The 18,254-nt window shown below is 40.8% G+C and overlaps 1 protein-coding gene across 4 annotated transcripts in view; it reads right to left on the bottom strand.

Moving 5' to 3' along the window:
* ranbp3b (RAN binding protein 3b) overlaps positions 1-17,514 on the bottom strand; it is a 58,266-nt gene extending 40,752 nt beyond the window's left edge. For all 4 annotated transcript variants that reach the window (XM_034183036.1, XM_034183037.1, XM_034183038.1 and 1 more), the window contains exon 1: positions 17,439-17,514. In XM_034183036.1, the coding sequence (XP_034038927.1) occupies positions 17,439-17,460 (22 nt within the window). In that variant the 5' untranslated portion in view covers positions 17,461-17,514. The remainder of the gene's footprint in view (positions 1-17,438) is intronic.
* Between the last annotated feature and the right edge of the window lie 740 nt (positions 17,515-18,254).

Here is an 18,254-nt window from a genome sequence, read left to right as displayed (position 1 = left end):
ATACCTTCAACCAGAATCCAGACTCTCGTTGGAAGCTATAGGAAGCATTTAGAGGCTGTTATTTCTGCAAAAGGAGGATGTACTAAATACTGATGTATTTTTTTTTTCTGTTGGGGTGCCCAAATTTATGCACCTGCCCAATTTTATTTAAAGAATTATTTCACACTTTCTGTAAATCCTATAAACTTCATTTCACTTCTCAAATATCACTGTGTTTGTCTGCTATGATATATTTAACTGAAACTGCTGATCCAAACAACCAATGATTTATAAAGGAAAATCATGGAAATCATCAGGAGTGCCCAAACTTTGACTATATATATATATATATATTGGGAGGTCTGGGTGGCTTTGCTTGAGCTGCTGCCCCTGTGACCCGACCTAGGATAAGCATATATATATATATATATATATACACACATACATACACACACACACACACACACAAAACCCCTGGCAATAATTATGGAATCACCGGCCTCGGAGGATGTTCATTCAGTTGTTTAATTTTGTAGAAAAAAAGCAGATCACAGACATGACACAAAAACTAAAGTCATATCAAATGGCAACTTTCTGGCTTTAAGAAACACTATAAGAAATCAGGAAAAAAAAATTGTGGCAGTCAGTAATGGTTACTTTTTAGACCAAGCAGAGAGAAAAAAATATGGATTCACTCAATTCTGAGGAATAAATCACCCTGTAAATTTTCATCCCCAAAACTAACACCTGCATCAAATCAGATCTGCTCGTTAGTCTGCATCTAAAAAGGAGTGATCACACCTTGGAGAGCTGTTGCACCAAGTGGACTGACATGAATCATGGCTCCAACACGAGAGATGTCAATTGAAACAAAGGAGAGGATTATCAAACTCTTAAAAGAGGGTAAATCATCACGCAATGTTGCAAAAGATGTTGGTTGTTCACAGTCAGCTGTGTCTAAACTCTGGACCAAATACAAACAACATGGGAAGGTTGTTAAAGGCAAACATACTGGTAGACCAAGGAAGACATCAAAGCGTCAATACAGAAAACTTAAAGCAATATGTCTCAAAAATCAAAAATGCACAACAAAACAAATGAGGAACGAATGGGAGGAAACTGGAGTCAACGTCTGTGACCGAACTGTAAGAAACCGCCTAAAGGAAATGGGATTTACATACAGAAAAGCTAAACGAAAGCCATCATTAACACCTAAACAGAAAAAAACAAGGTTACAATGAGCTAAGGAAAAGCAATCGTGGACTGTGGATGACTGGATGAAAGTCATATTCAGTGATGAATCTCGAATCTGCATTGGGCAATGTGATGATGCTGGAACTTTTGTTTGGTGCCGTTCCAATGAGATTTATAAAGATGACTGCCTGAAGAGAACATGTAAATTTCCACAGTCATTGATGATATGGGGCTGCATGTCAGGTAAAGGCACTGGGGAGATGGCTGTCATTACATCATCAATAAATGCACAAGTTTACGTTGATATTTTGGACACTTTTCTTATCCCATCAATTGAAAGGATGTTTGGGGATTATGAAATCATTTTCAAGATAATAATGCATCTTGCCATAGAGCAAAAACTGAACTGTGTGACTCAAAATCTGTAATGATGAATCAATCACTTGCTGCTTGAACTCATGTCTTGGGCTTTCTGCCCATCAGCTTTGTCAGTTTGTTCAATAAATGATAACAGTTTTCATTTATGGAGTAAATGTGTCAAACATGCTCCAAAGCTGCATGTACATGTTTTGAGAACCAAAACATGTACATGTATCAAGTGAGCATGTCTTGAGAACCATCCATGGTTCTCAAGACCAGACACATAAGTGGCTCTACTCTACTCTTCTTCTTTTTTTTTTTTTTTTTTTTTTTAATATTTAGATATACTTTAGTATATACTATTAGAGTTCTACCTAGAACTGGAATTATAGAAGACATACCTTACTGAATTTTCATGTATTTGCTGAAGTGGTTTTGTCATTCTGTCTGAAATTCAGGGATGAGAACAGTCTGGAAGGAAAAAGACTGGTGGGCGACTGTGAGGAAAAGGGGAAAATTTTTAATTTTTCACACTTTAAAGGAGTTATTGTGGTGAAATTTAACAGATGAAAAGATGATTTTATATAGATAAAAATGCTCCCATTTATACCTTTGTTTAAAATCTTGGCCATAAAGAACAATTCATAATAAACTGTATCAAACTTTATTGTCAGCAGACATTCCAAATCAATGTTTGTCAATAATGAAACCAAATAGCCAGGATAGTCAATACAAGGTACATGTAAATCCTGGTCAAATCCATTCAAAAAGGAGGTTAAATTAAGCCAAGTTGAGTCACGATGCTCCAGATCAGGTTAACAACCAGGCTTAGCTAATTCTGGTCTCTCCTACTGGTTCTGTCAGCTGTCACTCAAACACCAATGCATGTATGAGCCTTTTGTTTTTTTCTGTTGCCATTTGGGTTTTATTTAGTACACATTAAAACACCACAGAAACATTTTTATGATGCTGATGTGTCGTCATTGTGATCTTGCATATTCACATATTATTCATCTATTACTAGTCACGGTTTATGTTACTGTTAGGTTTGAAAAGCCTCTTAAGCCCCTTTCATACCAAGCCTGCGGAGAGTTGCATTGTGCTATCTAGCATGCAGTAATGGCTGCAAAAGTTGCACGCAGCAGGGAGCTTGGCAGGAGTGGCTTCGTAAGTTGCACGCAGGGGGGGAAAGCTTGGCTCCATGATGCTGTTTTTACAGGCTGCCTGGACACGCAGATGGATTTGATACATTGGGAAAAAGTCAGAATACATTATTTCCAGGAGTTAATGGACTTTATTTCACATGCCACAATCGTGAGAGCTGCGGGCTGAAGGCAGAGGTGCAGCCGGCGATTGCGCGCGATCTGTCCATGAGGAGTTTTGAAGCTTCACTGCCAGTTAAGTTCAATAGGATTAATAAAATCTAGTAATGCAGGTATGTACTGATAAAAAAATTAAAAAAACACACACACAAAAAAAAAACTTAAAAGGATTTTTCACCAGACTGGCATCGGGCTGTGTACAATTGCGGAGGCTTGGAATCCGGTCTCTTCTATTACTAGCCCAGGTTGTCATTTCTCTTTTATTACAGAGTAATCCACATTAATATTGCGAAATTAGTTACACTTCCTCGGATACGTTTGCGCCACACTGTTTCAACCAAGAATATGGAGGGACTATCTTGGATGAGACGTCTCTTCAGCATTGCATGGAGGTCTGGGACAGTGCCAAAGGAGCGACAAAATGGGGTGGTGGTCCCTATCTTCACTCTCATAAGGATCTTGGAGGGGGCCTGGGAGTATGCCCATCCAGTCTACATGTGTTTTGTGGACTTGGAGAAAGCGTATGGATCGGGTGTTCAGGTCCTCTGCAGTTAAGTCGGACTTGTTTCCGGTAGGGGGGTTGGCCTCCGCCAGGGCTGCACCTCGGTCACCAATCTTATTTGTGATATTTATGGACATGATATTGAGGTGTAGTAGGGGGAGGAAGGTCTTCAGTTTGATGGGCTCAGCGTCTCATCACTGCTTTTTGAAGATGATGTGGTCCTGTTGGCTTCATCGACCTGTGACCTCCAGCACTAACGGTTCACAACCGAGTGTGAAGCCACTGGGATGAGGACTGGCACCTCTAAATCTGAGGCCATGGTCCTCAGCAGGAAACTGATGGATTGCCTACTCTGAGTAGGGAATGTGGTCTTGCCCCAAGCAAAGGAGTTCATGTACCTCCGGGTATTGTTCACAAGTGAAGGGACAATGCAGTGTGAGATTAGCCAGCGAATTGGCGCAGCAGGCACAGTACTGCATTTGCTTTACTGTACTGTTGTGATGAAAAGGGAGCTGAACCAAAAGGCGAAGCTCTCAATCTACTCTCACCTATGGTCATGAGGGTTGGGTCATGACCGAAGGAACTAGATAGCGGGTATAAGCAGCCAAAATGGGTTTACTCAGGATGGTGGCTGGCGTCTCCCTTAGAGACTGAGTTTCTCACCCTGTCATTCATGAAGAGCTCGGAGTAGAGCCGCTGCTCCTTCGCATTGCAAGGAGCCAGCTGAGGTGGTTCGTGCATCTGGTAAGGATGACTCCTAAGCACCTCCCTCGGGAGGTATTCCAGGCACGTCCAACTGGGAGGAGGCCAGGGAAGACCCAGGACTGGGTAGAGAGAGATTATATCGCCACACTAGCCTGAGAACACATTGGAACCACCCCAGTCAGAGGTGGTTAATGTGGCCCGGGAAAGGGAAGTTTGGTGTACCCTGCTGGAGCTGTTGCCCCCACAACCCAATACCGGATAAGCAGTTGAAGATATATATTTGTAAGTTATACTTGGCATTAAAATTGCAAAATACTGGCGGATATGGCCGTTATATTCATCCTTTCATAATGTCTTTTTCAGGATTTATAATCAAGGCTTTCTCTAATTTGAAATTAAAGGGGTTTCCTTGGTCACTTAATTACTACAGATTAATGTGCAGGGATGTGACTGGGGCTCTTGTTGGCAGGGGAGGACAACAAAACAAACAACAACAACAAAAAAAAACCCTGAAGATTTTGTTCATGACCTCACAAGTGAATAGAGTGGGGTGTGGGGAACAGAAAAAAAATTAAATAATACATGAAAAATTGTACAATCTGGTGCAATTCAGAAAATGAATGAGAGATATTTCTCTGTCCCATTTTTGCTAATTTTAGTAAAAAAAGAAAAAACTATTTTCCAATATTGGCAAGATAATGGGTATATAAAACAGTATGTCACATGGATTAAAATAAAACCGCATATTTGTATTGGATCGTTATTGTTCTATATCTACAGTTATCCAAACATTTGACTTCAGAAAGCTGTGCTTTTATAACAACTGATAGTGTCTTAATGTAAAAAAATAATAAAATTGACACAAGCTGTACCTACCATTCATTAACAGTCACCAACATCTCTTTCAGTTCTCAACAACAGAGATTAAAGTTTCTTCATATTCACTTATATGAATGGGAAAGGGGATAAGATTTTTTCTGCCCAGTGCTGGTGTCAGCACTTCTGGGCTACTTACAATTTACATGTAGAACAAAACAATGCATAAACATTTTCACATCAATATTTGACTTCTACAAGCATGTTAAGTGATTATCATTTTTTTCCAACTTGAATAATTCATGCCCATGTAGCAGCAGAAGCCATAAAAATACATATTTTGCATGCTCGGTCAAAACATAGACATGTTTAGTTTGCATGTAACCAGTCTGAAATAAATACATCCCAAAGTTAGATTTTGAGAGAATTGTGTGAAATTACTTTTATCATGTCAACTGACAATTCGTGGAGATTATTGCTGACTGTAGGGGTGCACGATATGACCTAAAATTGTTATCGCAGTATTAACTGAATCCCTTCACAGTAAGGTGTTTCTGAATGGGTCCCTTAGCAAAGGTAAACTGATCAAAATAAATAAAAAATGGCAAAAAAAAAAAACACATATAATGTAATTTTGAATACATTTATGATGCAGATCTCAAAACTACTGGTACATTTTACCGGAAGGTATGCCGCGTTCACACCGGGCATGACGTGAGCGACTGCAGCCACAGGTTGCCATGTAATCCCTATGTAAGGACGCGTTTTGGCGCCAAACCGCGCAGCGCGACACGATGGAGGTGAGTGAAGCGACGCGAGTGAAGCGATTTTGAGCATTTTGCGCGTTTGTGGCGTGATATTGCGTCGCCTCACGTCACGCTGCCCTCCTCCCCAAGTTCAAAAATCTGAACTTTTTCGTCTCGTCGCGCCGCGATGACCAATCAGGGACTGAATATGTAGTGACATGGAGATGTCTGGACTTTGAAGATGTAAACATGTCCTGTATCTGGTAGCAGCCTGTGAGCAGGACTTATGTCTCTTTTGTCCTTTATTTCACAATCATGAGAGAGTTGTTGGAGCGAACAGCAGCACCACAGCAGCGGGGAGCAGAGTTTATTTTTATTTTACGTGCGCGTATGAATCGTCCTGGAGATTACTTTACTTATTAACTACACACCTGTATAAAGCAAATGGTGACTGGTTTCTAAACACAATTATGACAGAGTTTTTGGAGCGAGCAGCAGCCCTACTTGCAGCAGCGGGAGCGGAGCTTTTTCCTTTTCTTTTTTTTTTACGTGCGCGCGAGCGAATCGTCTGTAGAGAATATTTTATTAATTAACTACACAGATGTGACTGGTTTCTAAACACAATTATGACAGAGTTTTTTTGGGAGAAGAGCCAGCTGCAGCAAGCAGCGGAGTTTTTTTTTTTTTTTAATTGTTTACATGTGCGCGCGCGAACGGGACAGTTGGTCCTCAAACTGGGTCCCGCAGAGGTGGAAGGACCGCTGAAAGCGGCCGTCATCCAGACTCAGCTCCTGCAGCAAATAATGATACTCTCTGTATTGGGAGCTTTTCACAACAACTCGCTCCGTGTGATCAAGGTCTGTCATGTTAGCTTGACTGACAACCGGAGCCGGCGAGTGGAATGGAAGCTCCTCCTATTTGATGACGCACCGGGGCGAATTTGCACTTATGTTCACACTTTAGATTAAGTGTACCCATTAAGCCCATGCATCCTTTAAAACCACTTTCAACTTTGATGTCAATATACAAAAAAAAAGGAAAATATATATTTTGCCATCCATTACTTCATCCAATCAAATGGTTTGTCACTTCTATGACAATTTTTTATTGCATACAAATCACATTTTCCATTGTTGAGCTGGCCCCACTCCCAAGTATACAGTCTCGGGGCCCCTGACTAGAAGACAACCTAAAACTTTGGTGTTTTGGGACCTGTCAGATTTCATTCATCTTCAGCAATTTTCAGCCACATCTTTGGTAAGTACATTAATATTATGTCTGATAAGAGGCAAATGTACTAATTATTTTGCCAAATTACACAATTTCTCTTCAAATGGAAAGATCAATCAATCAATCAATCAATCAACTTTTTTTTTATATAGCGCCAAATCACAACAAACAGTTGCCCCAGGGCGCTTTATATTGTAAGGCAAGGCCATACAATAATTATGAAAAACCCCAACGGTCAAAACGACCCCCTGTGAGCAAGCACTTGGCAACAGTGGGAAGGAAAAACTCCCTCTTAACAGGAAGAAACCTCCAGCAGAACCAGGCTCAGGGAGGGGCAGTCTTCTGCTGAGACTGGTTGGGGCTGAGGGAAAGAACCAGGAAAAAGACATGCTGTGGAGGGGGGCAGAGATCGATCACTAATGATTAAATGCGGAGTGATGCATACAGAGCAAAAAGAGAAAGAAACAGTGCATCATGGGAACCCCCCCACAGTCTACGTCTAAAGCAGCATAACCAAGGGATAGTCCAGGGTCACCCGATCCAGCCCTAACTATAAGCCTTGGCGAAAAGGAAAGTTTTAAGCCTAATCTTAAAAGTAGAGAGGGTATCTGTCTCCCTGATCTGAATTGGGAGCTGGTTCCACAGGAGAGGAGCCTGAAAGCTGAAGGCTCTGCCTCCCATTCTACTCTTACAAACCCTAGGAACTACAAGTAAGCCTGCAGTCTGAGAGCGAAGCGCTCTATTAGGGTGATATGGTACTACGAGGTCCCTAAGATAAGATGGGACCTGATTATTCAAAACCTTATAAGTAAGAAGAAGAATTTTAAATTCTATTCTAGAATTAACAGGAAGCCAATGAAGAGAGGCCAACACGGGTGAGATATGCTCTCTCCTGCTAGTCCCCGTCAGTACTCTAGCTGCAGCATTTTGAATTAACTGAAGGCTTTTTAGGGAACTTTTAGGACAACCTGATAATAAAGAATTACAATAGTCCAGCCTAGAGGAAATAAATGCATGAATTAGTTTTTCAGCATCACTCTGAGACAAGACCTTTCTGATTTTAGAGATATTGCGTAAATGCAAAAAGGCAGTCCTACATATTTGTTTAATATGCGCTTTGAATGACATATCCTGATCAAAAATGACTCCAAGATTTCTCACAGTATTACTAGAGGTCAGGGAAATGCCATCCAGAGTAAAGATCTGGTTAGACACCATGCTTCTAAGATTTGTGGGGCCAAGTACAATAACTTCAGTTTTATCTGAGTTTAAAAGCAGGAAATTAGAGGTCATCCATGTCTTTATGTCTGTAAGACAATCCTGCAGTTTAGCTAATTGGTGTGTGTCCTCTGGCTTCATGGATAGATAAAGCTGGGTATCATCTGCGTAACAATGAAAATTTAAGCAATACCGTCTAATAATACTGCCTAAGGGAAGCATGTATAAAGTGAATAAAATTGGTCCTAGCACAGAACCTTGTGGAACTCCATAATTAACTTTAGTCTGTGAAGAAGATTCCCCATTTACATGAACAAACTGTAATCTATTAGACAAATATGATTCAAACCACCGCAGCGCAGTGCCTTTAATACCTATGACATGCTCTAATCTCTGTAATAAAATTTTATGGTCAACAGTATCAAAAGCAGCACTGAGGTCCAACAGAACAAGCACAGAGATAAGTCCACTGTCCGAAGCCATAAGAAGATCATTTGTAACCTTCACTAATGCTGTTTCTGTACTATGATGAATTCTAAAACCTGACTGAACCTCTTCAAATAGACCATTCCTCTGCAGGTGATCAGTTAGCTGTTTTACAACTACCCTCTCAAGAATCTTTGAGAGAAAAGGAAGGTTGGAGATTGGCCTATAATTAGCTAAAATAGCTGGGTCAAGTGATGGCTTTTTAAGTAATGGTTTAATTACTGCCACCTTAAAAGCCTGTGGTACATAGCCAACTAACAAAGATAAGTTGATCATATTTAAGATTGAAGCATTAAATAATGGTAGGACTTCCTTAAGCAGCCTGGCAGGAATGGGGTCTAATAAACATGTTGATGGTTTGGATGAAGTAACTAATGAAAATAACTCAGACAGAACAATCGGAGAGAAAGAGTCTAACCAAATACCGGCATCACTGAAAGCAGCCAAAGATAACGATACATCTTTGGGATGGTTATGAGTAATTTTTTCTCTAATAGTCAAAATTTTGTTAGCAAAGAAAGTCATGAAGTCATTACTAGTTAAAGTTAATGGAATACTCAGCTCAATAGAGCTCTGACTCTTTGTCAGCCTGGCTACAGTGCTGAAAAGAAACCTGAGGTTGTTCTTATTTTCTTCAATTAGTGATGAGTAGAAAGATGTCCTAGCTTTACGGAGGGCTTTTTTATAGAGCAACAAACTCTTTTTCCAGGCTAAGTGAAGATCTTCTAAATTAGTGAGACGCCATTTCCTCTCCAACTTACGGGTTATCTGCTTTAAGCTACGAGTTTGTGAGTTATACCACGGAGTCAGACACTTCTGATTTAAAGCTCTCTTTTTCAGAGGAGCTACAGCATCCAAAGTTGTCTTCAATGAGGATGTAAAACTATTGACGAGATACTCTAACTCTCTTACAGAGTTTAGGTAGCTACTCTGCTCTGTGTTGGTATATGACAATAGAGAACATAAAGAAGGAATCATATCCTTAAACCTAGTTACAGCGCTTTCTGAAAGACTTCTAGTGTAATGAAACTTATTCCCCACTGCAGGGTAGTCCATCAGGGTAAATGTAAATGTTATTAAAAAATGATCAGACAGAAGGGAGTTTTCAGGGAATACTGTTAAGTCTTCTATTTCCATACCATAAGTCAAAACAAGATCTAAGATATGATTAAAGTGGTGGGTGGACTCACTTACTTTTTGAGCAAAGCCAATAGAGTCTAATAATAGATTAAATGCAGTGTTGAGGCTGTCATTCTCAGCATCTGTGTGGATGTTAAAATCGCCCACTATAAGTATCTTATCTGAGCTAAGCACTAAGTCAGACAGAAGGTCTGAAAATTCACAGAGAAACTCACAGTAACGACCAGGTGGACGATAGATAATAACAAATAAAACTGGTTTTTGGGACTTCCAATTTGGATGGAAAAGACTAAGAGACAAGCTTTCAAATGAATTAAAGCTCTGTCTAGGTTTTTGATTAATTAATAAGCTGGAATGGAAGATTGCTGCTAATCCTCCGCCCCGGCCCGTACTACGAGCATTCTGACAGTTAGTGTGACTCGGGGGTGTTGACTCATTTAAACTAACATATTCATCCTGCTGTAACCAGGTTTCTGTTAGGCAGAATAAATCAATACGTTGATCAATTATTATATCATTTACCAACAGGGACTTAGAAGAGAGAGACCTAATGTTTAATAGACCACATTTAACTGTTTTAGTCTGTGGTGCAGTTGAAGGTGCTATATTATTTTTTCTTTTTGAATTTTTTTGCTTAAATAGATTTTTGCTGGTTATTGGTGGTCTGGAAGCAGGCACCGTCTCTACGGGGATGGGGTAATGAGGGGATGGCAGGGGGAGAGAAGCTGCAGAAAGGTGTATAAGACCACAGCTCTGCCTCCTGGTCCCAACGCTAGACAGTCACAGTTTGGAGGATCCAAGAAAATTGGCCAGATTTCTAGAAATGAGAGCTGCTCCATCTAAAGTGGGATGGATGCCGTCTCTCCTAACAAGACCAGGTTTTCCCCAGAAGCTTTGCCAATTATCAATGAAGCCCACCTCATTTTTTGGACACCACTCAGACAGCCAGCAATTCAAGGAGAACATGCGGCTAAACATGTCACTCCCGGTCTGATTGGGGAGGGGCCCAGAGAAAACAACAGAGTCCGACATTGTTTTTGCAAAGTTACACACCGATTTAATGTTAATTTTAGTGACCTCCGATTGGCGTAACCGAGTGTCATTACTGCCGACGTGAATTACAATCTTACCAAATTTACGCTTAGCCTTAGCCAGCAATTTCAAATTTCCTTCAATGTCGCCTGCTCTGGCCCCCCGAAGACAATTGACAATGGTTGCTGGTGTCGCTAACTTCACATTTCTCAAAACAGAGTCGCCAATAACCAGAGTTTGATCCTCGGCGAGTGTGTCGTCAAGTGGGGAAAAACGGTTAGAGATGTGCACCGGTTGACGGTGTACACGGGGCTTCTGTTTAGGGCTATGCTTCCTCCTCACAGTCACCCAGTCGGCCTGCTTTCCCGACTGCACGGGATCCGCCAGGGGGGAACTAACGGTGGCTAAGCCACCTTGGTCCGCACCGACTACAGGGGCCTGGCTAGCTGTAGAATTTTCCACGGTGCGGAGCCGAGTCTCCAATTCGCCCAGCCTGGCCTCCAAAGCTACGAATAAGCTGCACTTATTACAAGTACCGTTACTGCTAAAGGAAGCCGAGGAACAACTAAACATTTCACAACCAGAGCAGAAAAGTGCGGGAGAGACAGGAGAAGCCGCCATGCTAAATCGGCTAAAAGCTAGTAGCTACGCAACCTAGTGGATTCCTAAAAACACGCAAAGTGAATAATGTGTAAATAATTTAGAGGTGATTCAGCAGAAGGAGTGCTTTAGTTAAGGCACCAGACAGGCCATGGAGCAGCACAAGTAACGCACGGCAACAGCGAACGCACGACAACGGTGCAAAAATAAAATAAAAATCCACTAGACAGGCTGTGGAGCACCACAGGTAACGCACGACAACAGTGGTAGAAAATAAAATAAAAATCCACTAGACAGGCTGTGGAGCAGCACAGGTAACACACGACAACAGTGCTAAAATAAAATAAAAATCCACTAGACAGGCTGTGGAGCAGCACAGGTAACGCACGACAACGGCGGCAAAAAATAAAATAAAAATCCACTAGACAGGCTGCGGAGCAGCACAGGCAACGCACGACAACGGTGGCAAAAAACAAAATAAAAATCCACTAGACAGGCTGTGGAGCAGCACAGGTAACGCACGACAACAGTGGTAAAAAATAAAATAAAAATCCACTAGACAGGCTGTGGAGCAGCACAGGTAACGCACGACAACAGTGGTAAAAAATAAAATAAAAATCCACTAGACAGGCTGCGGAGCAGCACAGGTAACGCACGACAACGGTGGTAAAAAAAAATAAATAAAATAAAATAAAATAAAAATCCACTAGACAGGCCGTGGAACAGCACAGGTAACGCACGACAACAGTGGTAAAAAATAAAATAAAAATCCACTAGACAGGCTGTGGAGCAGCACAGGTAACGCACGACAACAGTGGTAAAAAATAAAATAAAAATCCACTAGACAGGCTGTGGAGCAGCACAGGTAACGCACGACAACGGCGGCAAAAAATAAAATAAAAATCCACTAGACAGGCTGCGGAGCAGCACAGGCAACGCACGACAACGGTGGCAAAAAACAAAATAAAAATCCACTAGACAGGCTGCGGAGCAGCACAGGCAACGCACGACAACGGTGGCAAAAAACAAAATAAAAATCCACTAGACAGGCTGTGGAGCAGCACAGGTAACGCACGACAACAGTGGTAAAAAATAAAATAAAAATCCACTAGACAGGCTGTGGAGCAGCACAGGTAACGCACAACAACGGTGGTAAAAAATAAAATAAAAATCCACTAGACAGACTGTGGAGCAGCACAGGTAACGCACGACAACAGTGGTAAAAATAAAAAAAATAAAAACGAAAGCGTTAGCAAGCTAGTTAGCTTGCCAACTCTGATGAAAGTTAGCTGATAAAAGTGCTCCGTCGTGATGTTTCGACCGTTAGAGGTCTTCTTTAGGCGTTGGAGCACGGTGAAAAAGTAAAAAGTAAAAAAGTCTTGAAAAAGACTGTTAATTCAAAGAACTCAAACAGCTCAGTTCAAACAGCTAACAGATACAGCATAAAGATGAGTTTTATGAGCGAGTTTTATGAGCGAGCAAAGATAGCTGATCTCATGCTAACATGCCTAGCCCTGTTAATGCTACTCTGCCACAAGAACTAAGGTTGTCAGCTACAAATAAAGCATTTTGTTATTCATTTATACACTGCAGCCGATCTGCTCTGTGTAAGCCTGATCCTGTCAGATCTCAGAAGCTAAGCAGTGCGGGACCTGGTCAGTACTTGGATGGGAGACCTCTTTGGAACACCAACGGCTGTGTGTGTTTCTCCAGGTGAAACTGGAGCTGCGTCAGGAAGGGCATCTGGCGTAAAAACGTATGCCAGCTACCGATGCGGATCTGGTTGTCTCCGCTGTGGTGACCCCGAACACAAAACGGGAGCAGCCGAATGGACGACAACAACAACAAGTTATTCATTTAACACTGATATTTAGATAAATGCATCATAAACTGTTCTGTGGAGCTTATTAATTTCATAAATTAACTTTTTTTTTTTTTTTACAGGTGGGCTTAAATGGTACATCCCACCAAAAGGCATGCAAACCGATTCATTGTTTTGTGTTGTGTACTGCACTGTTTGTCATGTATGTCATTTGTTCAGATGATGATCTTTTGCAAAAGGGATTTTTTTTCACTGTCATTTATCAAATATATTGCATTAATCATATTTTTATGCATTAATTATTGCATTAAACAGGTTTATTTTACCAATAAATGATGTTATGGGCTTATTTGGAACACGCATGGGCTTAAATGGTACCATGGTACCAATTAAACCCATTCCAGACTTTTGACTTTTTCCCTAAAATTTCTTAATTATGTCTTTTGAATTGTACATCAACTAATTACTAAATATTCAAATGAGAGGTAAATCTTGCCCTTTTACAAATGATGTCAATATATAGGAAAAATAGCAAAATTTAAGACTTTGGTGGGCTTAATGGGTACACTTGCCCCTGATAGATGTTCTTGCATTTTATGGACACGAATACCCTCAAATTTAACTGCCTTTTGAATTCAACAATTTTTATGTTTTTATAGCACTTTAATCTAATATTTCAAGCTGACCGTGGGTGTGCGTTCGCTATGCACAGCCAAAGTAATTAAGCAATCAACAACAAACTTGCTGTGGTGACTGGGGGCACCAAGGGGGAGATCACTGGGGCTCTTCGCTTGAAAGCGTACGTGCATTTTAATTACAATCATGACCTGCTCACTAGAGCCCTTATTTTCACAGTTCATGTGGTGGTCAGGTCTGGGCGCACTTTAATTAGAATCTGAACGGGCCAGTGCACACCACGTGCGAGTTAAAACATGCATTTTTTTTTATTAAAATGTACCTGTTGTGTACAGCATGCAGACCGGTAGACTGTCGATATGCCTCCCAAGAAGCAAGTGGCGTTAGGTCATAAAACCTCAAGTGCTAAATGAATTAATTGTAATAGAGCTGAGAAAACATCTACAGAGAGGCAAGAAAGTTGTCTACTAACAGACAATGCACATCAAGTGCAAGGCAAAACAAGACTGAAGAACAGCGTCAGGCAAGGCTATGACATGGCTAAAATTCTTCTCTATTACCAGTGCATAGAACAGGTAACTCGGCTAGTTATTATTAAGATTATTTTATATTTTTATTTGCACTTTTTTCTAGTCTTGTAAGGGAAATAATTTTTTTTATTATGTATGGAAGTACATAAGGATAAATGCCAATAAAAAAAGAAATTGAATGATCAGCTAACACTGCTGTCCGCTTCAATTAAGGTTACCAATCGGAGCTTTCAATCCTTCTATTAGTTAAAGGAGCTAATCAATATAGCAACAGAAGTAAGAACAAAGTGGCACACTGAGTAAAATGAAGCCTCTTCATCAGACCTGTTGTGCCACTACAGCCAGATTCATCATCACAGTCCGCAGAAAACGGTTATCCACATAAGACGTTCTTGTTTAAGACGACGATGTGTGGAAATGCTTTCATTCCTTATTGGAAACTGCTTCTGACTAAACTTGGAGTGGTGTTTACATAGCGGTCCCCCAGTATTTGCCTGCTCCGTGTGACTTTTTCAGCCAGCCGCCACTTGTCCCGCCGGCAAGAACAAAAAACAAGTTATTTTAAAATCTTAACAATGGTCACAATGGTCCCTTTATTAACGCCAGCGTTTACCACAACCATTCTTCATCTCTTCAGCATTCTGCTATGATCCATTATGAGAGAGATGCTGGTACACTCAATGAGAAAATTCTTTATTAAAAAGATTATGGCCAGGTCTGAGGTTAGAAAGGTGGTTCTATGGCATGTTGAAATATCGCAAGATGATACCGCTTCACGAGATTTCACAGGTAAACAACATAACCAAGGATGATGATGCTGCAATACATTTAAGTGAAATTACCAAAGAAAACAGAGGCAACACCCTAAATTTGAAAATCAACATGATGGAGCAGCGCCATTAGACCTTGCTTTATATCAAAATAGTTATCAAGATTTTGTGGATGAACACCTTAAAGGTATACGGGCACTGAGCTTTTTAAGATTTAAGGCATAAAAAGAATTTTCACTGGCAGCATCATTATAATTTTATGTATTAGCTTTTAAGTAGAGGATTCATAATATGACATTACCAATACAATCAAAATTCTCACTGTCTACAAAAAATTAAAAAGTTCCCCTGAAGGGTAAATTTTCAAAAGAACAGACAGCCTTCAACTACTTACAGCAGTGACTGTTGAGAGCATGGTTAAGATTAAGATAGACAGTGATGTCATAGATCACGTGGGGGCTTCCCCAGCCTTGCACAAAGCATTACTGGAAGCACACGGTGGCAGGCAATCAGAGGAGAGAGGCGCAGTGACATATGCTGGCTCGTCTCACTCTGGTTCCTCCTCCAACATTGTGGAAAACTCAGAAACTGCAGCGTTTATGTGTAAATCTAAGATATTTCTCATATATTATGTAAAAGCTAGTGAAAAATAAACACTTCTAAAATGTAAAATGCTGTTTTTGTAACCTGATAATATCTCTGGAGAGATTTATAAGACATCTCAAGGACGTCAGCGTCACGCATTGCATCAAGCTTCCAGTCTTCTCAAAAATTCATGCATGCGCACACATACGCCCACATGCAGACGGCCTTAAAACCAAAAGAAAATATTCGTTATGGAATCCCCCCACCAATAAATATGTTCTCTTGATTAAAATGAGCTGTAATTTTACAAGATGTTTCAAAAATAAGCCAACATTATAATGCTTGGATTTCAGGAGAAACTAAATTTTGTCAGTTTAGTGAAATGTGAGTGGTCCTCTAGCTTTAATCTAAAGTCCGTTAATTCTAACATTACTATTACAAGCAGTGGATTTAACCTTGGGCATCAATACAAAAATCTGCTCAGTCACCAATGAAGTTAAATTTTAGTTAACATTAGCACTCTAGGGTTAATGACACAGCCCATGTCAACTCTGTGCAGAAGGGCATATAACACAGTTGAGAGGCCACAATGTAAATGAGTCTAGACTTTTTTGGGTCATCCCCGCTTACGTACTTTGGTACAGCTTTGTTTGCTAAATGAAATCAAATCACAAACACTACAGCAGCATGACAAAATGTAAAAAAACAAAAAAAACAAAACAAAAAAAAAAAATTAGTCATTCCACGTGGCCAATCAGTAAACAAAGTACAAAATCACATTTGCAGGGTCTATAATCGTTGGCATGTAGATGTTTTTTCCTCTGGTGTTAGTGAGCAGGTGTAACACCACCGTGAACCTCACCGGGGAGAAAGTCTGGGACACAACTGTACAGACACCACCGCTAATCCAGATCATCCTGGCTGTCATTAGTCGTCTCTGTAACAGAAACTATTAACGGCAAGAAAGAACGAAAATGTAATGCGAGCCGTCGATCGCTGCCAGTCACCTTTAGCCAATGAATTCAAGAATGCCGGCGTGTTCACAACAGAAATTCACTCCGATGTTCTAGGTTCACCATATGACCTGCTCCAGCAAATAGACGCAGCGACCGGCTCTTCCTTAAAGCTGAACGCAGTTAGCTTGCTAAAGCGCTTCAATCCTGCATGAGTCATTTCATCTGACAAGCAATGAAAACAAAAAAAAGAGCCCATCATAAACACACTGCGCCTTAACCGATAACTTAATTTATAAAAGGAGCACTGATGTTTTATTACCAAATCGAAAGATTCGTGTTTGCCGATTTTTCTGTCTACGCGCCTAAATGAACGTCAAACAGTTCTGCACACTGGCACTGCAAACCTCGGCAACAATACTTACGGGAGTTTTCTACTAAACACTACCTACTTGCCAAGTGGTGCTTTTTAGCTTCATCTTATGAGGCAAGACTTTGATCACCACCACAAATGGCTAAAAAACGTAACGACTAAAAATAGCCGGGTACTAGCTTAAGGGGGTAAGCCAGGAAATATTCGAGGGCGTTCCGACTCGTTCCAGGTATTACCCGCATCCCAAAGGCTAATCACGTTAGCCAATTCGCTAACGTTGGAATATTCTAAAAGCCACAGACTCTGAAACTCGCTTGAACTGACCCTTCCAAGCAGCTTCATTTGAGTGATCGCATACGCAGAGGCGACCCGGCACAGCGTCAAACACAGCTATAGCTGTTTTGTTTTGGTTTTTTTCCTCACACTGCCACTAACTCACCTTCGTTTGCCAAGTCCGCCATTTTACTTCGACGCTTACACACCCACAACCCACCGCGCAGATGATACACACAGAGAGCACATTTTCAGCACAGCTCCCCCTGCCGCCAGAAACGGCACAGCATTAAAAAAAAAATCTAAAAATACAGTTTACTTTATGACATCTTAAAAAAAAGGTTCACCGGGTTTTAAAAGGTACTTTAAAAGGGATTGTAATGAATAATCAAGCATTTACACTCAGGGGGAGGAGGAGTAACAGGAAGACAGAGGTCAGGAATGAGAGGAACAGCAGTAGCCAGTGAACCAGTATTGATCAGTATGTCTGGTGTTTATATTGTATATTTACATTGCAAAATATAATTTCAATTTCAATTTATTTTTATTTATATAGCGCCAAATCACAACAGAGTTGCATCAAGGCGCTTCACACAAGTAAGGTCTAACCTTACCAACCCCGAGAGCAACAGCGGTAAGGAAAAACTCCCTCTGAGGAAGAAACCTCAAGCAGACCAGACTCAAAGGGGTGAACCTCTGCTTGGGCCATGCTACAGACATAAATTACAGAACAAGTCACAAAAGGAATTGTTTTATCAATAAAGCTCTATCTAATCTATTCTACACTTATCTGGGGGGGGGGGGATCCAGACTCAGATGGTAGTGGTGGGGGTGTTCTGACTTGGTTAGGTGTGCCCCACCCCCAACTGGGGGGGGGGGGGGGGTCCAGAGGCGTTAAGGCAGTCTGAGAAGCTAAATACTGATTCTCCAGTCATTTTTATTTTAAATTTAAACTTAACTTTAAATTCTGCATGCAAATATT

Source organism: Thalassophryne amazonica, chromosome 12, assembly GCF_902500255.1.
Source record: "Thalassophryne amazonica chromosome 12, fThaAma1.1, whole genome shotgun sequence".
Lineage (NCBI taxonomy): Eukaryota > Metazoa > Chordata > Actinopteri > Batrachoidiformes > Batrachoididae > Thalassophryne > Thalassophryne amazonica.
The sequence above is the reverse complement of the archived record's forward strand: the minus strand, read 5'-3'. Positions and strand labels throughout refer to the sequence as shown.